We start from the raw sequence: 26,757 nt of genomic DNA on the forward strand, positions 1-26,757 counted from the left end.
TTATTTATTTACTTTTAGATGTTTCATGATAACAATCTTAGATTTAATTTTTTTTAATTAGGTGAAACATATACTGTCATTTCTTGTAATTTTATATAATATTTTCTTTCTGTATGTAAACTGACAGTGTTCATTGTTTATGAAACTATGTAATCAGGTTTTTAAGTGTCTTTATAGTTGACTGTGTGGGAGATTGCAGTAAAATAGTGGTATATATAACTAACAAAAACACTTTGTGAAGGACATTCAGGGTATGCACTTAGCAAGAGGAAAGCTCACTTTCAGGTTTGTGTTTTTTTAGAGACCTTTAAGACAACATCCTTAATATTATAGGATTTGACTGTGGTAGTAATGGGTATTTTGTCTTACCATGTTCTATATATATCCTTTTATTATTTGTTTAGTAAATATGTAATGTATAATAATTACCTAAGTTAGATACAGATAATTGCAAAACTTTTTTTGTAAGGAAGATATTTCGTGGGTGTGTACATAAATCAAGCTTTCCAGTACACCCTTTTTTAAAATTTAGTATAGTAATTTAAACCTCTTGTGACATCTGAATTGCTCACCAGTGTGGCTGAATCTGCTATAATATCCAGGTTTATGGAGAGTAAATTCTGTATCTTCTTCCTCCTCCTTACAAAATTCCACACAACACATGATATCTGGTTCTTAGTTTTATAAAGGTGTCTTCTCCATGGATATCTTGCATTCTGTGGACAGATATTGTCAAATAAGGCTTGTTTAAGCTTGTTAGTCACTATAAGGTGTTTAAGTTAATATGAATAATTCTACTATTTTATGGACGAGGGACAGTTCAGCCAACCTTCTAAACTCTGTATCTTCATAGCTGCTTACTATTAATAGACAAGTTCTTTTGGCAGTGAATTTTAGTTTTGATGTTATTAAATCAAGATTTTGGGCTGTACCCTGTATACTGAAAATAGTAACATCCTTTTCTAGCCTACCTAATTTCCACCCAAATTTAATTTGATTTTAGTGATTTGGAAAAACTTCAGTGTTACAACCAAATTTTAAAAACAAAATTTTTTGCACGAGAAATAAATACTGCTGCTTTGGTGAAGGGATTATTTTTTGTTTATTTCTTGCTGAAATGCAAGAAAAATAAAGAAAAAATTTTCTCCGAAGTTAAAGAAATGTATAACTATGTAATATTTCTTGCACCTTAATGCAAAGGAGCACCAGATAAGATTGAAAATACAATAGTAGACAAATACAACAATATATTGATTATTAAATAATGTTAGAAGTTTGTATATGGATATAGATTGTTATTAGATATTTCTGCAGTATTTCATTTTACCATTCCTATTCTAAACTCATCTTCATTCTGTGGAAATTTTCTTGTGACAGAATTTGCTCAGTTTCTTGAAAAATCCCAAATATACTGACAGTAAGGCAGAGAATCGTTTTAAGGTACTGATGTATTTATAGCTCAGCTTCTTTCTGTGTCATCTCCATCACTTAGTGCTTTGATTTTTGTGGGATGTTAGGAGAAGCTTTTTGTAAAAGTATAAGCATAGATAACCCCCTTTTTTTTTTTTTAAATGTTAGTTATGGCTAAACAGCAATAAATAGCTGTAGAAGTAAATCAATGAAGTTGATATAAACTATACATTATAGCATGGTAAGCGTGTTAAGGCGTGCGACTTGTAATCTGAGGGTTGTGGGTTCGCAACCCTGTCATTCCAAACATGCTCGCCCTTTCAGCCATGGTCAATCCCACTATTCGTTGGTAAAACAGTAGCCCAACAGTCCTAAATTAAGAATGGCTAGCACAGATAGCCCTCGAGTAGCTTTGTGTGAAATTCAAAAACATCTACAAACCAACTCATCAACCCTATTTTATCCACCACCCCTCAAAAAAGTATGAAATTTGTTTGGTTACAGAGCTAACAAATAGAAAAGTTCAAGAAAAAAACAGGAGATTAGTTGAGTACTTTATTTCTTTTTTTAATGTTTGTTATTTAGGCATAAGTGTAAAAGTAATTGACATGTAAATATAGGTGTATTTGTTAGGTTAGTTAAGATTAGAGTAAGTAAAATTATAATATAAAAAATGGTTCTAAAGGCACAAGAACAGGTTGTAATAGCTCATGGGTAACATAATTTGTAATTTAAAGCAAGCTGCATGTAATTTCACAGATATATCATTGTGACACTGGGGAATGGTACGAAAAAGATTAAACAAAATAAATTTAAAAGTTTAAAAAAGTGTACATTGTTACAAAGAAGAAAAATATGTGGCAAAATGCCAAATTTTTTACATTTTTAAATGGGTAAAATTTGATAGTGAGGTAAAAGTATGGTTTCCCCTTTAGGATCTTTTTAGCTTAATGCTTCTGATACGTTCATTATTTCCCTTTTTTTGAATTTAAAATATTATATTCTTTCCTCTTTGCTTTAATTAATATATTGTTTTATGACATTAAAATTTGTTTTCACTTTAGTTTCAATCCATATCATAACTTTGCTAAATATGTTAAACTGTTGCCAGCTAACTTGATTATTAACCCTCCATTACTAACAAGTAATATTCATTTCCAATATTTTATTACATATACATACCAACTTCTCCGATTCCATGAACTGGTAATGCTATACACTGTTGGTTGGTTCTTCCTTGTTGTGGAAGTTCTAGATGATATAGAAATGTTGTCCAGGTTTGTGTCATGGTCTGAAAACCCTGAACCAAAGCGAGGTCAAAAGTATAAAAATAGTTGTTATTCTCTTTGGCATATACAGAGTTACTTAAATTATTGACAAAACATGGTTATATTTTCTGGGGAAAGATAATTAGTAAAATAAGTTTTGACTAAAACAGTTTCAGTCTAAATGATTTCAGTTATCAATCCTGAGAGTGAAACCTGTAAAACTAAGCACAGTTTAGCATAAACATCAACTGTTACAGCCTGCACATCATCCCTTATTTCTGTTTTATTTTAATAAAGATTTTGTTAATTGTACACACTTGCCCCTTATTTTATATACACTAAAAAACTTGTTAAATACATACTTCCTGGACAAATTTGCTGTTATCAGTAGATCCAATTCACTGATCACATCAAAGTATCACACATGTACACTACATTATTTTTTTCTTTGTTTGTTTTACATATCCAATCCATATCATGTATTCAACCTAGAATTTGAATTAGAATATAATCAAAGCCAAATCACAATGACCATATAGACAATATAAGAATGAGATGATTTAAATTGTTACCAGTCTTATATCAAGAGAATATTGTACAAACACTAGTTTAGAATTAAACAAGTAATGCTGTCTTCAGTAGCATACATATAACAAGATATAGTTGAATTATTATTATACTAGCATATACCTAGGATAAAGACACCAACCAAATGAATAGTATTAAAAATAATTATAAGTAAACAGCAAAGCAGATCAGAGTAACAATAATATACCTGTTAAAAAATAAATATGGACCTCATACTACAACAAAAATTTTATAGGAGACAGTGCAGCTGTGAAAATTATCCATTGTTTGAAATAACTTCTCTCACATTCTTTTACACTGGGCATAAATGTTCAGTAACATATATGTATTTTAAATATACTCATTACAAGTCAAGAACATGTATATACATTTCAACCTTAAATATATACAACACAGTAGGACTGCTCATAATAAACCAAATATATTTTCATGCATTTTTCATTCAACTAAAACAAGAGACTATCTACTATTTCATTAATTAGCTCATTTTTTTTAATGACAACAAAGTTAAAAAACAACGAAGTGTAGTTCTTACATTAAACTCTTCTTCGTCACCTGCAAGTTTTTTTCTGTGGATTACTTGAAACTAAAGAACTGGGAGAATCTAAAGTATTTATTGTACAAGAAATATTATTCATACAATGATTAGAATTTTGCTCAATAAAAGTTATCACAAACTTCTAACTTTTTTCCTCAATGAAAAATGTAAATTCATAATTAATAAATGATTATCCATCTCTTGCATACATCCATAGAAATTCTTAATAAATTTTGAAATTAGTACTCAACTTCTTAAAACATTGCTATTACATCATTTAAATAATTACACACATTATCTTGTAAAATATCTATCCAAAGTATATTTTCACATAACTACAAAGGTACTTCTTGAGAAAAAAAAACTAAAAATAAATACTTTTCTTGAAACTTATGGTTATAGTCAAAACAACTTTTTTCCCTTAAAATTAACAGTAGGGTCCAGAACCCCATTAACTTTTTCAAATGATTTTTTCTCGACTAGTTATGCATCTAATTCTTGTGGAATCACAACAATGTTCCTAATACAAGATACAAGTAACAAAAAATATATGCAATTAAAAACACCATTATCATTAATCCCACTGTTTAATATTAGGATCTGCAAAACCTATGGTGCAATGTGATCACAATAATGAACAATTTGTAAACAGGTTGGTTATTTGGGAATACATTAATTGCTACCCTATAAGTATCATTTGAACTAAGGATTGCTTGGATTACATGAAATAATTTATTTAAATGTTTTGAAACTTAAGTTACTATGTTGAAGTCTTTTCAAATTATAAATACCCAGATATTATCTCAAGATCACTAAGTATGGAATACTTTAAAAGTAAACTTGGTCAGTAAACTATATTCAAAACATGTATAAACAAGTTACTGAAACAACTAATCTAGAACATATTCCCAGGTTTACATAGTGTCTGATACAGTTCAAGTTTCATGGTAGAAATAACAACGTTTGCTAGCTTTTTTCATCTTGTACTGAGGAATGAGTGAAGAAAGAGACAGAGTTACCAATCCAATATTAATTTACTGCAAAAGAGAAGTGTCTAAATAATGGTACTAGATTGCATTTCACCAAAATAAAATTCAAATATTGGATATCAAAATAAGAAGTTAACAGAGCATAAGAGGAAACATACATACACCATCCATCTATCAATATCAAGATATGTTTAACTGACAATAAGATGATTTCAAATTTTACAAAAAGCCTTATTTTAAAACAGTCAATATTTAGCACAAAGTATCAGCTGCTCCAACCTTATACTACCAGTCACTAAAAAATGTAAACCTTAAAAAAAACCTTTCAAATTTTTAAAATTTGTAAAACTAAGCACAGTTTAGCATAAACATCAACTGTTTATTTCTGTTTTATTTTAATAAAGATTTTGTTAATTGTACACACTTGCCCCTTATTTTATATACACTAAAAAACTTGTTAAATACAGTACCCCACACTTCCTGGACAAATTTGCTGTTATCAGTGGATCCAATTCACTGATCACATCAAAGTATCACACACATACACTAATTTTTTTTTTCTTTCTTTGTTTGTTTTACATATCCAATCCATATCATGTATTCAACCTAGAATTTGAATTAGGATATAATCAAAGCCAAATCACAATGACCATAACTTACACATATAGACAATATAAGAATGAGATGATTTAAATTGCATGATTTACATGCCTGACTGTTGGAGTGAGATTGAGCACCATGGTGAGAGCAAAAGAGCTGTCTGAGGCTTTGAGAAAGAAAATTGTAGCAGCTTATGAGTCTGGTAAGGGATTTAAAAAGATCCCAAAAGATTTTGAAATCAGCCATTCCACTGTCTGGAAAATAGTCAACAAGTGGAGGACTTTCAAAACAACTGCCAACATGCCCAGGTCTGGTCGTCTAAGCAAGTTCATCCCGAGAGCAAACCGCAAGATGCTATAGGAGGTCTCCATACACTTTAAAATGTCATCACGGGATTTACAGCAGGTTCTGGCTACTGTTGATGTGAAAGTGCATGCCTCTACAATCAGAAAGAGACTGCACAAGTTTAACTTACATGGGAGGTGTGCAAGGAGGAAACCTTTGCTCTCTAAGAGAAACATCAAGGCCAGACGACAGATTACCTTCCAGTACCCGTGCCAATGAAAATATCTAGATCAGCAAGACACAGTGAAGTGTATCAAATGAGCACGAGCTATTTTATTCTGTTGATTTTACTTCCCTGGCAGTTGTCTACCAGTTTACACATAGAATATTTCAAACAATTCAACAGTGAAATTTGTCACTGGTAGGCTCACACTTGAGATTATATTATCAGTCATTTGCAAGGTAAAATACTTATATAACAACAAGATCATTAAACACTGTAAAGTCAAAACAACGAACATTTCAAAGAGAAATATCTTAAATATTCTTAACAGAAGCAGAACAATTTGAACAGCACAGCACTTAGGAAAGGAACAGAGTCCCAATACCACACCCCAGACCACTCTGTACCATCTCCCTTATTCACAATGTTAAAGCTGTGGTTAGGGAAGAACAAAAACAATCACTGCAATAAAACCAGCATTGTTAACAAAATAATATACTACACGGGGCCCGGCCTGGCCTGGCCTGGTGGGTTAAGGTGTTTGACTCGTAATCTGAGAGTCATGGATTCAAATATGCTTGCCCTTTCAGCCATGGGGATGTTATAATGTAAAAGTCAATCCCACTATTTGTTGGTAAAAGAGTAGCCCAAACATTGGCAGTGGGTGGTGATGACTAGCTGCCCTCCCTCTAAATTAGGGAAGCTCTCATGTAGCTTTGTGTGAAATTCAAAAACAAATAATATACTAGACTTATAAAGAATTACAATCCAAATATTAATACAACCACATTTTTGAACAACAACTGTTTATCAAAGTAAGAAACATAGCTAAACATACTGGAATAATTACAGGTCCTTTTGCCCCAACAAGAAAGTTTGTAAAGTTATGTGATCTCCACGATCAGCCTTCTCATCCTGTGTAATTAAGTTTAGCACTATCATAGATACAATGAAAATTACCATTCAAAAACTAAACTGTTAAGCATTTTATAGAAGGAATTTGATGTGCAACTGTTTCTCTTAACAGAGAAGTTTAGCCAATATATGAACCAAATGAAATAATCCAGATATGAATAATCATTCAAATTAAGTTAACCACTGATCTCACATAAGAGTAGTGCTTTCACTGATATTTACTTTGAGTATGTAGAGAATAATAATAATAATAAAAAAAAGTCTGAGGACAACTGTCTCTTAATATACTGAAGTTAGTAATTCTTACATTCTTGGTCTGTAAAATAAATATGCATAGTCTCACAAGTAACAGTGATTATACCGTCCAAAACAACTACCCTTCATGAAGATGTTACTCTCTTACAATAATATTAAAGATACCTTCAAGATACAATGCATTCAAAGCTTATTATTATTACAAACCTTCTTGGATTAGAGAAATTTCACACTTTTTCTCTTTTTAATGGAGATTTTCTTAAAACCAGTTTCTATTTAATAAAAATGCATAAAAAATCTGTGTTTTGTAATATTAATCTAAATATTTTAGCATAAATCAGTTGAAAGATATAACAGATCTTTTTTGAATATATTTTTATTAAAGGGTAAAAATGACCATCAACACTAAACTAAAAAAAACAGTTCAATATACCAATAAAGAAATGTATAAAACTTGATTCAAGAGATGGCCCTCTTCTGCAATGTAATTAAATTGAATTTGGGTGGTAATTAGGTAGGCTAGAAAAGGATGTCACAATTTCCAGTATACAGGGTACAGCCCAAAATCTTGATTTATTAACATCAAAAATAAAATTCACTGCCAAAAGAACTTGTCTATTAATAGTAAGCAGCTATGAAGATACAGAGTTTAGAAGGTTGGCTGAACTGTCCCTCTTCCATAAAATAGTAGACTTATTCATATTAACCTAAACACCTTATAGTGACTTACAAGCTTAAACAAGCCTTATTTAACAATATCAGTAAACAGAATGCAAGATATCCATGGAGAAGACACCTTTATAAAATTAAGAACCAGATAATGAATTCACTGTCATGTGTTGTGTTGAATTTTGTAAGGAGGAAGAAGGTACAGAATTTACTCTCCATAAGCCTGGATATTATAGCAGATTCAGCCACACTGGTGAGTAATTCAGATGTCACAAGAGGTTTAAATTTCTATACTAAATTTTAAAAAAGGGTGTACTGGAAAGCTTGATTTATGTACACACCCACGAAATATCTTCCTTACAAAAAAGTTTTGCAATTATCTGTATCTAACTTAGGTAATTATTATACATTACATATTTACTAAACAAATAATAAAAGGATATATATAGAACATGGTAAGACAAAATACCCATTACTACCACAGTCAAATCCTGTAATATTAAGGATGTTGTCTTAAAGGTCTCTAAAAAACACAAACCTGAAAGTGAGCTTTCGTCTTTCCTCTTGCTAAGTCCATACCCTGAATGTCCTTCACAAAGTGTTTCATTCAATCTATAACAACACAAAAGTGTTTTTGTTAGTTATATATACCACTATTTTATATCTCTATTACACTGCAATCTCCCACACAGTCAACTATAAAGAAACTTAAAAACCTGATTGCATAGTTTCATAAACAATGAACACTGTCAGTTTACATACAGAAAGAAAATACTTTAGAAATATTATATAAAATTACAAGAAATGACAGTATATGTTTCACCTAATTAAAAAAAATTAAATCTAAGATTGTTATCATGAAACATTTAAAAGTAAATAAATAATTTGTGTGCGTTAATGAACACAACAATATCAGCGTCTTAGATAGAACACTGAGAGAACTCGGATCCCTATTCAACACAAATTTAAATTTCAGATTTGGAAAGTTGGAGAATCGGAAAATAATAATTAGAATATAACATAAGGAACAGAAATAAGCATTTTACATCCATAATATAATAACAGAAGAAAAACAATTAAGTGCCTGTCTTAACAAATATCAATTTTAAAATAAAACTATGCACATACTATTTCCATGTACCTTAAGAGTTCTCTGGCCATAATACTTTTGTTATTATGTTTGTTTTATTATTAACATTGAAAAACAGGTTATTAAATAATTTATTTCAATCCTTTTAACCTCTTCTCAACATAATAAATGTTCTCTAGTACTATTATGTGACTAAATATAAATTAAGTATTGTTAACTTAAATGCTACAGCTTATTTATTTAAAAGGAAATTAAAGATTTATATCTTCAAAAAATGTTATAATGATAAGTCATTATCTATTGTAAAAAAGTTTTACAATTATCTGTATCCAACTTAGGTAATGATTATACAACACATACTTACTAAACAAATAATAAAAGGATATATATAGAACATGGTAAGACAAAAGACCACAGTCAAATCCTATAATATTAAGAATGTTGTTTTAAAGGTCTCTAAAACACTGATCAGAAACTTTTGGGCTACTATTTTACCAATGATTAATGGGAATGACCATCACATTAAAATACCTCATGTCTCAAAGATCAAGCGTATTCAGTGACAGATTGCAAGTGGGATACTATTGGGCTAAATTTTATGTTTGAGAAAAGCAAATCCATAATATGTCATGAATGAAATACAAGTTCAAAAGTAAATAAAGCATTCTACATTAATACAAAGAGTAGCTAACTTAGTAGTGAAAAAATAAAACAAACATGTAATACATAACTTTAAAAACTCCAAATAACTTCACTACTTTCATCACTAAATACAGGAACAATTTTTATTCTAGAACATGTACATGTAATGCAGTTATTTCCATATATACAACAGCAAAAGCTGAACAGCAAGTTTGTTTGTACAACCTTTCATAAAAATAATGTCATGTTTCTTGCTATTCAGAAATGTCCATTTTACTTAAGAAGGTTTTAAAATAAATTTTTCATGCATGATAAGTTCAATCATTACCTTTATCAGAGCAAGTATAAATCAAATTCAACTAGACGTTGTTGAGAAAGCTTCTCAAATATGTGACATGGAATAATATAAAACTGAATTAGCTCTTACAAGCAAAATGAGTTTTTTTTTCATACTTTGAAATGTATTGAAGTTCAAAAGATACTAACAGTATATGTTTTTAGGCTATTGAAAGTCATTTTTTAGACTACTTAGTGGTATATAAGTTACATACAATTATATTTCATACTTATGCTTTGAAACATTCATAGTGAACTACAAAAATAAATCACGCCATTCAGTTTTTGATGAGGCACAAGTTCCATATGAGAATCTGTCTCTTTCACTCTTCTCTGCATTTTCATTATCATCTGATTGTTTATCCAGCCACATCATTATATTCCGCCTTGAATAAATTTCAAAGAAAATTAATGGAAAATAAAAAATTATACATTTCATTTTACATTGCACATAATAATATTCAAAACCAATAAATTACAAGCAAACACTGAAGTTGAAACAACAAAAGCTAGCTTTAATAAATTTAAATTAACTGTCAAATCAAGAAAAATTCCCTAATTTATGAAATGCCTCTGCTTATTTTGGAGCAAAGCTATACTGAATATTCACAACCTTAGATTCATGACTACCAAAAAGTAGCTTGTCATTGTCTCGCAAACTTTTTACTCATACTTCTAAACTTTTGTTTTATGGAACAATTTGTAAAAAGAAAATGATAATTATAATTACAGGCAATGAAACTCACAGTTTCTAGCAAAAAAAATATTTTTCAAACAAAGAGTAATAAATACCTTGAATCTACAAATTACAGAAATGTAGCCTCATGAGGTTAACCTAATCTCACTCAAATTATATATTTTCTTATTATCTCAGCTCAATAAAACTGTAATGTCACCTGGTGCACCTGCTGTTCTGAAAAGAAAAAAAATAATAAAAGTCTGGAAGTGAGGGAATGGGATGGAAGAAAGTCTGATAAACTTTTGTGAATTTCTGTTTAATGCTTGAATAAAGTTGTTGGAAAGGTTCACAAGGATGATGGCATTGTAGAAGGTCCAAAGGAAAATTTATCCTCCCACTAGGAAACAACAGGAAAGAAAAATAAAAATATGAGATCATACTCAGATACAGAATGCTCCAATGATAAATATCATCAAAAACGGGCACAATTTTGTCTTTGCTTCTCAAATAATGCAAATTAACCTTCAACATGCTATATTTTAATAAACAATTATTTTTAGTACACATGTATCTGCAATATTCTAGTACTACACAAGGAATTTGAGGATATGTAACAAGAATTAATTTATTTTCACAAATAAACAAAACTGCATAATACAGAGTAGTCACTTAACTTTTCCCTACTTTTCTACATATTAATTTATTGCATCTTACAAATACTAACAAAGTGAAATCTGATGCACATATACAGCAATTTTATTTCACAAAATAACAAAAATAAAAGACTGACCATAGGGGTTTAAATTATTAATTTACAAGAATAAGACAACTAAATATAATTTCTTTGATCATATTACACACTTCATTCATGTCTCCTGAATAATGAATAATACTTTAGATTTTCTGGGGCAAATTATTTCACACACTAGCAAGTTTGATATTTTCTTTTGGCTTCTTTATTCATCAGTTTAATTTTGGTTGAGAGTTGTTTCTATTTCAGCTTTCTTCAACCAGGAGCTATTATATCATGCAGCTCAAACAATTTTATGTAGTTCTAAAGTTCTCATTACAGTTAAGAGATTGGATTTTGTGCAATTGGACTTTTATGTGCAAATCCCAGAGACCTGCTAAAGCACTAAATTTTAATAACAATTGTACATCACATTTTATGTATAATAATGGATGTTACAATAAAATGTAGACTTCAGCATCTTCAGATAAAATTTTAAGAGAAGTTTCTTTCACATCTAATACAAAAGTGTACAATTTTACTAAAATTTTCATTAAATCCAAAAATGAACTTTTGTATCCCAAAGTTCAAATAACAAAAATACATAAGATAATGCTTAGAACCCTCTAAAAGACTTTACAATATTGTATACATTTTAACCCATTGTTTCTACAGCTCTGAAAAATTCTTTAAAATAGTCCCTACTCTCAACACAATATCAAGCTTGGATGCACAGACATAATATATGCACATGCAAACATAAAAAAACCTATCTAACCACATAAATAACTTACAAAACTTCCACGTACAAAATGTACTACATGAAGCATCAATCAAGATTTGTAAGTTTTAATAATTCAATTACATAAGTGCAGTCAATTTGTTGAGATTAATTATCACACTTGGCAGACTCTGTTTAACAAAACAAGAAGAGTATTCACAACACAATACAATTAGAACTAATACATAACAAACTACATAAACTACTTCCAATGTGAAATGAGCATGATGGGATTTGAATGCAAACTTCAAGAAATTACTTATTATTCTCTGTTCAATAATCTTATTTTCCATTCCATTACATTATTTCCTTTTCCTGGTTTATTAGGGGGTAACCATCCTAGCACAAATAGTTGTAAATGTTAAATTGTATTTTTGATATATGCATATCTATCAAATGGTTGGGAATTCTCTATAATGAACTAAACAAGTGCTAAACATGTCACCCATTGCACCATGACTTGCAACTGCAGCGAGAAGCCACTGCATTAACATTGCATGCATATGTTATCAACATAAAGTGCAATCAACATTGGTATATTCTCAAAGATTACATAAATTTAATTTTTAATGTTAATGCTGACAAAGAAAGGAAGCATTAACAATAACTTTTGTGGACACCATCTTTTGACTTGTACATATAAATTAAAAAAAGTAAAGTATGAAAGATCAAGTTATAATACAAAAAAAAGTTTAAAGCATAGATCTAAGGCCTATACTTAGTAGCCCTCAGAATGAATTTTAAATGCTTTTCTGTGAGAACATTTCTTCTTCTCAACCTTACTTTTAGTCATGTGGTTTGAAAATGATGTTTTCTAAAATAATTACTGTTTTTAATGTTGTAACTTTTTCTTCAGTTTAGTTGTTTAATTTCAATCTTGTTCCATGACTGAATTTACTTTTTACATGCACATCTTTAATACGTATAAATGGCTTATTGTGGTTGATAACTCACAAATTTACATAGTACCCTAATTTTATTACACATATTTAATTACACACCTTTCTCCTTCTGGTATCATACTGGCATCTCCATCTTTCTTGTATATATCCTGCTCCAAAACAATTTTGTTGGAACTCTTTTCAAATGACTTGCAAGTCTCTTCCAGAGACATTGTAACCTTGAAGTCTTTTACATGCCCACAGATCATCTGTAAAAAATGAGTAATATCCACTTCTAGTAGGTTTTCCTGGCAGATTCCATCCACAATCTTGTTTTTCAAGGTGGTGACCTTGATTTACCTAGGTAAATCAGCAAAAACAAAACAAAACATGAATTAAACATCTGCATAATCTTCAACTAAAAATGTTTTTTAAGTTGTATTTGTATTTTAGCATGCATATTACTTTAATTGACAATAAAATAGTATTGTAAACATTAATTTTAAGTTTCACACACATATAAATGATATTTCGCTCGGATTCCGTCATATATATATATATATATATATATATATTTTACTTAATAAAAATTAGCAAACCAAATCTATCAAAAAAATATCAGTGAGAAAGAGATATAGCATCTTCTAAATGTGACATTCTCATCTGAAGTTGAAGTTTCAGCTAACGTTTAAATAGCTCTGACAGAAACACTACAAAATCAGGTGGAAATGTAAAGGGAAAAAATGCTCTTTCTGTTGGTTATAAACAGGAGTTAAAGAGTAGTATGTGGGACTAGATAAGAACTTTTAAAAGATGTGGGAGAAACCACTCTATGATTTTACAAGATACCTACTTTTTATGAATCTGCTAAAGGTGCGAAATTCTTATTTCATATTTAGCTTGTATGTATTTCAAATTTGCGTTTCTAATTAGTTGGCTACTTGTACATGTTGTATGGTGGGCATAATAAAATATTAACTGAGCAATAAGACAACTAGACACACAAAAATCAATATTTAACTTTTTTTCTTTACATTTCCTTTTAAATTAAGAAATTAATGCGACTACTTCTCATCAAGCATACAGGTAGCTCCCTCAACTATTCAAGAACAATCCTAACTTTTGAAAATTGTGCAGGCACAAACTATAAACCCAAGAATCTTAGTGAGAGGAAGGGTGTAAAAGTAGATGAGAGAATATAAGTAGTTACTGGGAGTATGTTTTCAGATTAAGAAAGTGTTAGATTCTGAAACATTACAACCTTCCTCTCACACAAAGCTGGAATCATACATTGCCAAGTTGGAAGGGCCAGTGAAGGTACATCAATAGTACACCAAACTGAAATCAACTGCACTGAAAGAACAGGTATACTGGAATATGAAAAGAAAGTGTACTGATGGAATACCACACTATTTCTGGAACAGGAATAAATAGTGATATAATTGGGTCTGAACTGAATTGACAGGCACAATAAAAGATATATAGCACTGAATCACTATAGGAAATACTGAATAACTATGACGAGATACAGTAAGGAGTTGAGAAAAATAGGAAGGCTTGTGTGTATGCAATGTTAAGGAAAGTGCCTTTGTTAAATTTGTTTATGCCAAGTGTCGTCAATCTGGAAAAAACATTCAGTGGAAACACCTCATATAAGACTTAGCAATAAAAAAAACATCAGGGTGAAGTGCCCTGGACATCTAGGATTCATAACTAGACCTCTGTCCACATCAATTATAAGAAACAAGATGCAATACCAAACATAGTGACAGTGAGTTGTATCATAATGCCAGTAAATGAGCTAGAGAAAAACAGCAATAAGTAGCTAGGGCTTGAAATTTGGATAGGCCAAGTGCAGTTTGCCTAAGCAAAAAACATCCAGGAGCAGCATCATGGATACTGAATATTATTGTACAATTCATTATTTTGTACTGTAACCATAAGAAAAACTACAGCTCTCTTTTTCACTTAGTGGATACACATGGGCTAGAAAGTAGTTTTCCAACACCCACTCGAGAAGAAATCTTTATGACCTACCACTCTGACAAGTTAGAACCAGAAGTGGTAAGGACTCCCATTCTCCACTAGAAGAAACGTGGCAAAGAAGGAGGCCAGAAGAACAACACACTGAGGACAGTGCAATGGGTGTCCATAATTCCCTATTTGAAAAGCAGATAAAGCCTGATTGCAGAAATCAGTGGGGATGGGCAGAGAAAACAACATACATACATACATTATGAGTGAGAGAGAGAGAGATACATATACAAGCTGCCAGTAGTTTTACAGACTTACAGAAACACCCCATATCAATATAATTATTGAATTCTAGTGCAAGTATAACATGGAGCACATCTGACCATATAAGACCTGTCAGCATGCAAGACCCTGAAATACATTATTTATCAACTAAAAATATGTATGAAAAGTAATATTCTGGTCTAGCACAGTCAAAGGTGATGAGACGTGTAGAATCATCACAGAAGGCAAACAATACCTATCCTAGGTCATGCATATAATGTGCAACAAACGTATAGTGAGGTATTCACATTCGAGCCTGAATGATATCCTCCAAAGACTGGCAAACAGATAAAAGTGATAGTTATATGATGATCTTGGTGAGAAGAAACATTGTGTTATTGGCGACCTTCTACGGACAAATCCGAATAAGCAATCATACAAGTTGATAAACTTAACCAGTGAGTACATATGGGGACATAGGGAATCCTTGGAATAAATAGACAGAAATAACAACACGAATCGAGGTATTATGGACCACACAACATCTTAGGGAACAAATTGGACAAAGAAGTTTATCTGTAACCAAAGGGGAGTATAACAAGTAGGAAATGAAAGAGAAAGAAACAGGAGAGAAGGTAAAAAGGCCAAACCTGGGCAAACAGATGTCAAGGAAAGAAAGGTCCGATAAGGATGGAGGATAACATAAGAGGAATGATAAAGTATGCAAGAAACATCAATGACCACAAGTAAGGAAGAGAAAGAGATGGTACACGTAGCAATGGGTTCAAATAGACAACTGGACAGCACATGAAGTACAAAGTTGAGATCCAATATGATAAAACAAAGTAACAGGGGACAGACAAGAATAGAACAAAAAATGAGGGAAATAATATGGGATGAGAGTTTTCTTTAAACAGGAGAATCTCAAGGTGTTTGACACGGTAGTCCTATAACTATGAACAGCTGATACAAACAAACTCTGATCAAACAACCAGGCAAAGAACTGGTAAATAAGATATACAAAAGGACAGGAAGGATGAAAGCCACAGCAAATGGACCAAGATATGAAGAAAACCACTGCCTCTGGTATAAAGACAAGGAGAAAGGAAGAATGGAATGGAAGAGGAAAGATGCTACATGATGAGCAAGTCGATGCTGATGCAAAAGCCACATGAGCAAGTGGAATTCAGTGAGAATGGTATGAACTATATCTGATTGCAATTGTCAGAGGAGAGACTGAGACAAAGGAAAGGCCAGGGGATGTTGCTCCAGTAAAGGCCAAAGTAGAGGGAACCATGTCTGAGCAGGCCAATACAGAGTAGTGAGAAAGAAAAAAGTTGTCATCTGGATAAGGGGAAAAAGACTCTGAAGAAGAGTCTGATTTGAGTGCAGATACATAAGTGAAGACTACTAGGTAGTTCTAGTAGGCCCAGTGAAGAAGATTCATAGTCTGAAAATAAAGATCTAAATTTAGTTATCCTTGCTTAGTGATATAGCTGATAACAGTGGAATAATCAGTTTGAACCACAACCACCTTGCAGAGGAAATAATACAGAGTCCAATAAACTGCAAAACGTTCCAGGATATATCAAATGGAAAGAAGTCTCCTCAATAAACAACCAACCAGAAATCTCTTGGGAATTGAGGAAAGCTCCCCTCACCCAATCCACCAAAGAAACATTATTCCACTTCATAAAACAAGGAAATAAAGAAGAACCAAACAGTAGCACCTGGAAATGGAAGAACCATAGAAAACAGCATGACACAAGAACACTTGGTATATGAAGATAAGCAACCATCATGATTTGATCATTCAGAGTTCCAGGGAAAAAAAAACCTCTTAAGTGAGAGGTAATACTCCATGGTAAAGCACAGTGACTTCAGTTAAAAAGTTCAACTTGGACAATTCTATAACAGGTTTCCAAACATCTGTCTTTTGAGGGACAACAATTAGATGGGAATTACACTCAAGGGGAATGAGTAACACCCATTTGGCAGCCCCTTTGTGTAGTAAATCTTGAACAGACCAATCTTTGAAGAAAAATGATCCCAAAGAGGAGGAAGGAAGGAAATATATAGATAGGTAGAAACCTTCAGACAGAACTTAGAGCCCACTAGAATTGTCATGAAGTACAGCAATATAAATTAATAAACAACATTTGACATACAAAACCATTATGGAACTTGTATGTTAAAAAACAATTATCAAACTTACAAGTCCACTAAAGAAAAGGATAAAGGACACAACAGAAAAACCTATCTTGGAGGAAAAGACAACAAGTTAACAATAAGAAAATTTGACTCAAATTTCATTAGTAATGAAAAACGAAATTACAACTTAATCCTTTTGCTACAGGCTCAGTATAATATACACAAGTTCTACACATTTGCACATGTCAAGTATTTATGCTAACTTTTGACACAACGTTCATATCTTCACTAAATTAGGTAGGTATTTAGTAAAGATTACAGGTATTTTGTATAAAAAGAATCAGATTTTTTTTATGAAATACTTATGCTAAAGATTTGTTAGTGGAAATAGAGTCTGTTTTGTTACTAGTCTGACTACAATGTGTTAAGATCTGGAAATTTTTTATATCTCAGTGGTTGGTTGGTTGATTTAGTGTTTTATGGCACAAAGGAGCTAGGCTATCTGCGCCCAACATCCGGAAAAAAGGTAAAATTAAAGTAAATGTAGTAAAATTCATAAAAGGACATGAAAGTAAAACAAAACAGCAAGTAAAAACATAAATAGCATAAAACCAATGTTTACATCTAGTCTACTACAGTAACAAAAGTCGTAACGAGCTGTCTGTAGCATAATGGTAATTATCATAACCCGCCAAGAAGACTAACAGGTAAGTACAAGAACCACAGTCAGTCACCTGAAGTTGGCCTTTCCAGTCCTGGTTCTGGGTTATGTGTCATTACAGCCACTATCAAAAAGTAGGTAATAAAAGTGTTAAAAGACATGTAGCAAAATTGTAATAAAAACTCGCCAGGACGACTGACGAGTAGTTTAAACAGCAGCATTAGTCACCTGAAGTTGGCCTTTCCAGTTCTGGAATTTAATGTTATGGCCATTTTCTAATTTCAAATTGAACTAGAGAGATTGTGACTCTTAAAGTGGAACCACAATAAAAAAGATTAAATGAAGAAATATAAAACATTTAAATGACATTAAAAAGATTAATGGCTGTTAAAAAACTAAAAACATTATCAAGGTGGACAGTGTCACCTTCACCAATAACACTGTCTAATGTTATGGAAAAACCTTGGGACAGAACATGTTTAAAATAGTGCCGTTGAGAGTCATAAGGATGGCAAGAAAGTACAATGTAGCTTATAGTAATCTGAGTGTTATACAAACTACACATCGGTGCATCAGTTCCAGATAAAAGGAAACGATGTGTTAAAAGACTGCGACCAATGCGTAGTCCAGTCAGAACAACTTCCCCCTTCCGAACCTTACGGAAGCAAGGCAGCCAAACTCCACTATAGGGTTTTATTTGGAAAAGCTTGTTTTCTCATTGTTCACTTCAAGTCGACTGCCAGTTGGCACAGAGCCGAGTCTTGAATACAGGACCATAGTCCATGTATGGAATAGACACAGCGATGACAGTGCCAGAGCAGATAGATTTAGCTGCAGTGTCGGCAAGCTCTTTCCCATGAATACCAACGTGGCCCGATATCCAGAAAACTGGATAGAAATAGATGTTAAAGAGAAATGGCCCAGTCGGTTTTGAATATCAGCAAGAACAGGGTGGTGAACCAACGTGAAGCAATTCCAGGGCCTGAAGAGAACTAAGCAAGTCAATATAAATAGTGCAGTTTGAGTACTGCCTTAAATACACAGATAAGATTTACTGGAAAAACAGGTAGAAGTTTCGTTAAAAACAATGAACACAATATTCTCACAACTTTAAGTATTTATAATTGAGAACTTCCAACACTGGTACTTGATTGACCCGAGCCCAAGTGGACTAGCCGACCGACCCAAGGAATTCAAGGCCAAAGTGGTGTGTAACGGTTTGACCCCTCAACTACAAGGATCCTCTTCTTCCCTTCACGGGTCGCCACATGTGGCAAACACGTGGGTGGATGTTTAGATCCCAGAGGAGGTAAACTGAAAGATCAAAACCATCCCTGGGAGGTCCCATCACCACATGAAGGGATCCACAATCAGGGCCATCTTAGTGGAAAAAGTATACTTCATTTCATGTTTTTCTATAGCTAATTGTTGCATAACCTGTTAGAAAGTTAAATACTGATGATAGAGTAAGTTCCGTATCAGGTTTTCTTTAATCGTTTTTTTCAACATGCATTACTCTTACAAGTAAACCTTCAACTTCTTTACAGACATCCTAAAATATAGTAGTATCTTGTAACATCAAAACAGTTTACATAAAACTTACCATCATGTCCAACTTCTGTCAGGATTTTTACAGTCTCATGAGACGTGTCCATTTTCACCATACTTGAAGCAACCAGATTTACTTCTCCCGTCCTCACCTACATTAGGACAATCTTGTGACGTGCCCATCTTCAACACACTTACAACATCCTGTTAAGATGGTTAAAGGAATACTATGTAACTATATGCATGTACAATACATGAAAATAAATTAAAACTTAACACAGAATTTAAGAAGAATATAATGTTACATATTTTTCATGTTGATTTAAAAAATTTATAATAATCTATATTAGTGTTGCAAGTTGAAAGTTAGATTTGATACATTCTCAAACTAAGGAGTCATGTTAAAGCAGAAATTTAAATTCTAACAAAGTAACAGGATGCAGAAACTAAAACCATGTTCAAAGCAACTTACAAAAATTTTCCCCCAGAAAATTTAAATGTAAAAGATGAGCCACAGTGAACCCCGTAATAAAGATTGTATTGTTCTATAATTCTGTGTAAAACTTCAAAGTTATGTATAGCCATCCCCAATTCTTAATTAATATACTAGAGGAAATGAAGCTACTTCAATATCACTCACCACTAACCAAAGTGACATGTAACCGTCGCTCTTTTAGCACACTCATGTTTCTATGGCAACAGGTTACAAATTATAAAATCTTATATTAATAGTTTTAACATTCTAAAGTCTGGGCAGCATCCAGCCTAATCAGGTAAGGATACTGATTCTAACCTAAGTATCTGCAAGAGCTAAATCATTAGAATCAATAAGTTAATAGAATTCCCAATTTTCAAATATGAACAACTTTAGACAATAAGAAGCCTTGATATTATCAAATTTTCTGATTAACACCATTTTTAAAATCACATTTAACATGAAGTGAACTAGTAGCCAGGAATCTGAACAAAGGGAGAAGAATTTACACTTGGAAGACCTCAGTATATATCAAGATCCTTATCAGATACCTGCCAAAAAGGTCTTTTACTGGAGACAGTAACATGAGACTACTTTTAAAAGTCTGCAAGAGCAAGAACTTGGTAGACACCCTCCTGACACTGGTCTTTTCCATGAAAGTCCATGGAATGGTAGATGCTGCACTAGGCAACTTAGATAAATATAATACCAAGGATACCCCAAGCAACCTTGCAGAAGACCCTAACATGACAGTGAGGACTTGTAATGCCAGGGCAAAAGGATTGACCACTTTTTTTTATTATTATTATTACCCTAAACCATATGCAAATTTTGGAAAATTCATATACCGTAGGAGGCAATGCCAGCTGTCTGGCAGGATCCAATGAAAGAGAAATGGGTGCTGAAAAAGAAAATATACTTACCCTACCCAAAGGCAGTGTGAAGATTGAAAAAAATAGATTAGAGTTAAAACTCAGCAGGAAATAAAGCAGGTTTTATGAAAGACATGTGAGAATCATCCACATGTACTAACATACAGATAATATCCAAACTGAAGGAGTTGGCTTATCCACACTGTAATAGTAGCAGGCAACAGATCTAGACAATGAGGGGTCCAACGGTAGAATAAAAAAATAGCAGGAGCCCTTAAAATACGTACGTGCCAAATAACACCAAGACAAGATGCAGAAGATGAGTCTAAATGAGTATATAGGAAAGAAACAGGAGGGAGGGAAATAGGATGAAAAGTACAATCACCATCCCAAGTAACAGAAGTCTTAGAAAAGAAGCCAGGTCTGGGTAAAGTAAGTATAAGTACAATGTAAGACTGTGAAAACACTAATGATATTAAAATCAGAACAATGGAGACCATAGGTAAGGAGATGGAAATATGTCTAGAAGCCAATAATTCAAACAGAGCATGTGTCAGAGAATATAAAATCATTGTCACGTCCCAACGAGGCATGAAAAGGGTCGGAATAAAGTGGGGAAGGCAAAATGTAGAAAACCAAGCTATCCAATAACCAGCTAGAGTGAAAATTGATAGTCCATAGCTAAACAACCACGTGAAAAGGACTGAGCGGTGAGTCACCATAGAACAGGAAGGAAGTGGTAGACAAAACAGTGGTGAAAAGTTTGCCACTTTTGTTGACAGAAAGAAGAAAAAAAAAACGAAGGACAAGATATAGAAAGTGGTACACATTTGGAAAGTATAGATGGTTATGGACCAGGCAAATCCCATATATGAAGATGAAAGGATAACACCCCCTAGATGAACACAATGTGTGATTTTTATTTTCCAACTTTCCAAATCTGAAATTTAAATTTGTGTTGAATAGGGATCCGAGCTCTCTGGGCAGTGCTAAATTCATTTTCTGTCAATAATAGGAAGAATATGTGTGTATATCAAGAAAGATGTGGATCAGTATTCTATCTGAGACACTTGCTGATATTGTTGTGTTCATTAAAGCACACAAATTATTTATTTACTTTTAGATGTTTCATGATAACAATCTTAGATTTAATTTTTTTTAATTAGGTGAAACATATACTGTCATTTCTTGTAATTTTATATAATATTTTCTTTCTGTATGTAAACTGACGGTGTTCATTGTTTATGAAACTATGTAATCAGGTTTTTAAGTGTCTTTATAGTTGACTGTGTGGGAGATTGCAGTGTAATAGAGATATAAAATAGTGGTATATATAACTAACAAAAACACTTTTGTGTTGTTATAGATTGAATGAAACACTTTGTGAAGGACATTCAGGGTATGGACTTAGTAAGAGGAAAGACGAAAGCTCACTTTCAGGTTTGTGTTTTTTTAGAGACCTTTAAAACAACATCCTTAATATTATAGGATTTGACTGTGGTAGTAATGGGTATTTTGTCTTACCATGTTCTATATATATCCTTTTATTATTTGTTTAGTAAATATGTAATGTATAATAATTACCTAAGTTAGATACAGATAATTGCAAAACTTTTTTCTAAGGATGATATTTCGTGGGTGTGTACATAAATCAAGCTTTCCAGTACACCCTTTTTTAAAATTTAGTATAGAAATTTAAACCTCTTGTGACATCTGAATTACTCACCAGTGTGGCTGAATCTGCTATAATATCCAGGCTTATGGAGAGTAAATTCTGTATCTTCTTCCTCCTTACAAAATTCAACACAACACATGACAGTGAATTCATTATCTGGTTCTTAATTTTATAAAGGTGTCTTCTCCATGGATATCTTGCATTCTGTGGACAGATATTGTCAAATAAGGCTTGTTTAAGCTTGTTAGTCACTATAAGGTGTTTAAGTTAATATGAATAATTCTACTATTTTATGGACGAGGGACAGTTCAGCCAACCATCTAAACTCTGTATCTTCATAGCTGCTTACTATTAATAGACAAGTTCTTTTGGCAGTGAATTTTATTTTTGATGTTATTAAATCAAGATTTTGGGCTGTACCCTGTATACTGGAAATTGTAACATCCTTTTCTAGACTACCTAATTTCCACCCAAATTTAATTTGATTTTAGTGATTTGGAAAAACTTCAGTGTTACAACCAAATTTTAAAAACAAAAGTTTTTGCACGAGAAATAAATACTGCTGCTTTGGTGAAGGGATAATTCAGTTGAATTATTTTTTGTTTATTTCTTGCTGAAATGCAAGAAAAATAAAGAAAAAATTTTCTCCGAAGTTAAAGAAATGTATAACTATGTAATATTTCTTGCACCTTAATGCAAAGGAGCACCAGATAAGATTGAAAATACAATAGTAGACAAATACAACAATATATTGATTATTAAATAATGTTAGAAGTTTGTATATGGATATAGATTGTTATTAGATATTTCTGCAGTATTTCATTTTACCATTCCTACTCTAAACTCATCTTCATGCTGTGGAAATTTTCTTGTGACAGAATTTGCTCAGTTTCTTGAAAAATCCCAAATATACTGACAGTAAGGCAGAGAATCGTTTTAAGGTACTGATGTATTTATAGCTCAGCTTCTTTCTGTGTCATCTCCATCACTTAGTGCTTTGATTTTTGTGGGATGTTAGGAGAAGCTTTTTGTAAAAGTATAAGCATAGATAACCCCCTTTTTTTTTTTTAAATGTTAGTTATGGCTAAACAGCAATAAATAGCTGTAGAAGTAAATCAATGAAGTTGATATACACTATACGTATAGCATGGCGAAGCGTGTTAAGGCGTGCGACTCGTAATCTGAGGGTTGTGGGTTCGCAACCCTGTCATTCCAAACATGCTCGCCCTTTCAGCCATGGTCAATCCCACTATTCGTTGGTAAAACAGTAGCCCAACAGTCCTAAATTAAGAATGGCTAGCACAGATAGCCCTCGAGTAGCTTTGTGTGAAATTCAAAAACATCTACAAACCAACTCATCAACCCTATTTTATCCACCACCCCTCAAAAAAGTATGAAATTTGTTTGGTTACAGAGCTAACAAATAGAAAAGTTCAAGAAAAAAAACAGGAGATTAGTTGAGTACTTTATTTCTTTTTTTAATGTTTGTTATTTAGGCATAAGTGTAAAAGTAATTGACATGTAAATATAGGTGTATTTGTTAGGTTAGTTAAGATTAGAGTAAGTAAAATGATAATATAAAAAATGGTTCTAAAGGCACAAGAACAGGTTGTAATAGCTCATGGGTAACATAATTTGTAATTTAAAGCAAGCTGCATGTAATTTCACAGATATATCATTGTGACACTGGGGAATGGTACGAAAAAGATTAAAGAAAAATTTAAAAGTTTAAAAAGTGTACATTGTTACAAAGAAGAAAAATATGTGGCAAAATGCCAAATTTTTTACATTTTTAAATTGGTAAAATTTGATAGTGAGGTAAAAGTATGGTTTCCCCTTTAGGATCTTTTTAGCTTAATGCTTCTGATACGTTCATTATTTCCCTTTTTTTGAATTTAAAATATTATATTCTTTCCTCTTTGCTTTAATTAATATATTGTTTTATGACATTAAAATTTGTTTTCACTTTAGTTTCAATCCATTTCATAACTTTGCTAACTTGATTATTAACAATTTGTAAACAGGTTGGTTATTTGGGAATACATTAATTGCTACCCTATAAGTATCATTTGAACTAAGGATTGCTTGGATTACATGAAATAATTTATTTAAATGTTTTGAAACTTAAGTTACTATGTTGAAGTCTTTTCAAATTATAAATACCCAGATATTATCTCAAGATCACTAAGTATGGAATACTTTAAAAGTAAACTTGGTCAGTAAACTATATTCAAAACATGTATAAACAAGTTACTGAAACAACTAATCTAGAACATATTCCCAGGTTTACATAGTGTCTGATACAGTTCAAGTTTCATGGTAGAAATAACAACGTTTGCTAGCTTTTTTCATCTTGTACTGAGGAATGAGTGAAGAAAGAGACAGAGTTACCAATCCAATATTAATTTACTGCAAAAGAGAAGTGTCTAAATAATGGTACTAGATTGCATTTCACCAAAATAAAATTCAAATATTGGATATCAAAATAAGAAGTTAACAGAGCATAAGAGGAAACATACATACACCATCCATCTATCAATATCAAGATATGTTTAACTGACAATAAGATGATTTCAAATTTTACAAAAAGCCTTATTTTAAAACAGTCAATATTTAGCACAAAGTATCAGCTGCTCCAACCTTATACTACCATACTACCAGTTACTAAAAAATGTAAACCTTAAAAAAAAACCTTTCAAATTTTTAAAATTTGTAAAACTAAGCACAGTTTAGCATAAACATCAACTGTTTATTTCTGTTTTATTTTAATAAAGATTTTGTTAATTGTACACACTTGCCCCTTATTTTATATACACTAAAAAACTTGTTAAATACAGTACCCCACACTTCCTGGACAAATTTGCTGTTATCAGTGGATCCAATTCACTGATCACATCAAAGTATCACACACATACACTAATTTTTTTTTCTTTCTTTGTTTGTTTTACATATCCAATCCATATCATGTATTCAACCTAGAATTTGAATTAGGATATAATCAAAGCCAAATCACAATGACCATAACTTACACATATAGACAATATAAGAATGAGATGATTTAAATTGCATGATTTACATGCCTGACTGTTGGAGTGAGATTGAGCACCATGGTGAGAGCAAAAGAGCTGTCTGAGGCTTTGAGAAAGAAAATTGTAGCAGCTTATGAGTCTGGTAAGGGATTTAAAAAGATCCCAAAAGATTTTGAAATCAGCCATTCCACTGTCTGGAAAATAGTCAACAAGTGGAGGACTTTCAAAACAACTGCCAACATGCCCAGGTCTGGTCGTCTAAGCAAGTTCATCCCGAGAGCAAACCGCAAGATGCTATAGGAGGTCTCCATACACTTTAAAATGTCATCACGGGATTTACAGCAGGTTCTGGCTACTGTTGATGTGAAAGTGCATGCCTCTACAATCAGAAAGAGACTGCACAAGTTTAACTTACATGGGAGGTGTGCAAGGAGGAAACCTTTGCTCTCTAAGAGAAACATCAAGGCCAGACGACAGATTACCTTCCAGTACCCGTGCCAATGAAAATATCTAGATCAGCAAGACACAGTGAAGTGTATCAAATGAGCACGAGCTATTTTATTCTGTTGATTTTACTTCCCTGGCAGTTGTCTACCAGTTTACACATAGAATATTTCAAACAATTCAACAGTGAAATTTGTCACTGGTAGGCTCACACTTGAGATTATATTATCAGTCATTTGCAAGGTAAAATACTTATATAACAACAAGATCATTAAACACTGTAAAGTCAAAACAACGAACATTTCAAAGAGAAATATCTTAAATATTCTTAACAGAAGCAGAACAATTTGAACAGCACAGCACTTAGGAAAGGAACAGAGTCCCAATACCACACCCCAGACCACTCTGTACCATCTCCCTTATTCACAATGTTAAAGCTGTGGTTAGGGAAGAACAAAAACAATCACTGCAATAAAACCAGCATTGTTAACAAAATAATATACTACACGGGGCCTGGCCTGGCCTGGTGGGTTAAGGTGTTTGACTCGTAATCTGAGAGTCATGGATTCAAATATGCTTGCCCTTTCAGCCATGGGGATGTTATAATGTAAAAGTCAATCCCACTATTTGTTGGTAAAAGAGTAGCCCAAACATTGGCAGTGGGTGGTGATGACTAGCTGCCCTCCCTCTAAATTAGGGAAGCTCTCATGTAGCTTTGTGTGAAATTCAAAAACAAATAATATACTAGACTTATAAAGAATTACAATCCAAATATTAATACAACC

The 26,757-nt window shown here is 32.3% G+C and overlaps 1 protein-coding gene and 1 long non-coding RNA gene across 37 annotated transcripts in view; both read right to left on the minus strand.

Annotated features, from left to right (window-relative positions):
* LOC143249008 (anoctamin-9-like) overlaps window positions 1–26,757 on the minus strand; it is a 218,988-nt gene that overhangs the window by 147,291 nt on the left and 44,940 nt on the right. For 24 of the 36 annotated variants that reach the window (XM_076498194.1, XM_076498195.1, XM_076498188.1 and 21 more), the window contains one exon: window positions 19,533–19,681. The exons of 9 other annotated variants lie outside the window; for them this stretch is intronic. In XM_076498194.1, coding sequence (XP_076354309.1) covers window positions 19,533–19,593 — 61 coding nt within the window. In that variant the 5' untranslated portion in view covers window positions 19,594–19,681. Of the gene's footprint in view, window positions 1–3,801; window positions 3,871–10,244; window positions 10,717–12,999; window positions 13,240–19,532; window positions 19,682–22,550; window positions 22,726–26,757 lie in introns of those variants that run through there. 3 more of the 36 variants (XR_013027337.1, XR_013027338.1, XM_076498181.1) reach the window with 3 other exon arrangements.
* On the minus strand, window positions 573–8,933 carry LOC143249018 (uncharacterized). The gene is made up of 3 exons (XR_013027356.1): window positions 8,279–8,933; window positions 2,593–2,710; window positions 573–716 (listed from the first exon to the last, which is right to left on the minus strand). It is a non-coding gene; the product is annotated as an uncharacterized LOC143249018 (long non-coding RNA).

Source organism: Tachypleus tridentatus, chromosome 4 (genome assembly GCF_004210375.1).
Source record: "Tachypleus tridentatus isolate NWPU-2018 chromosome 4, ASM421037v1, whole genome shotgun sequence".
NCBI classification, from domain to species: Eukaryota; Metazoa; Arthropoda; class Merostomata; order Xiphosura; family Limulidae; genus Tachypleus; species Tachypleus tridentatus.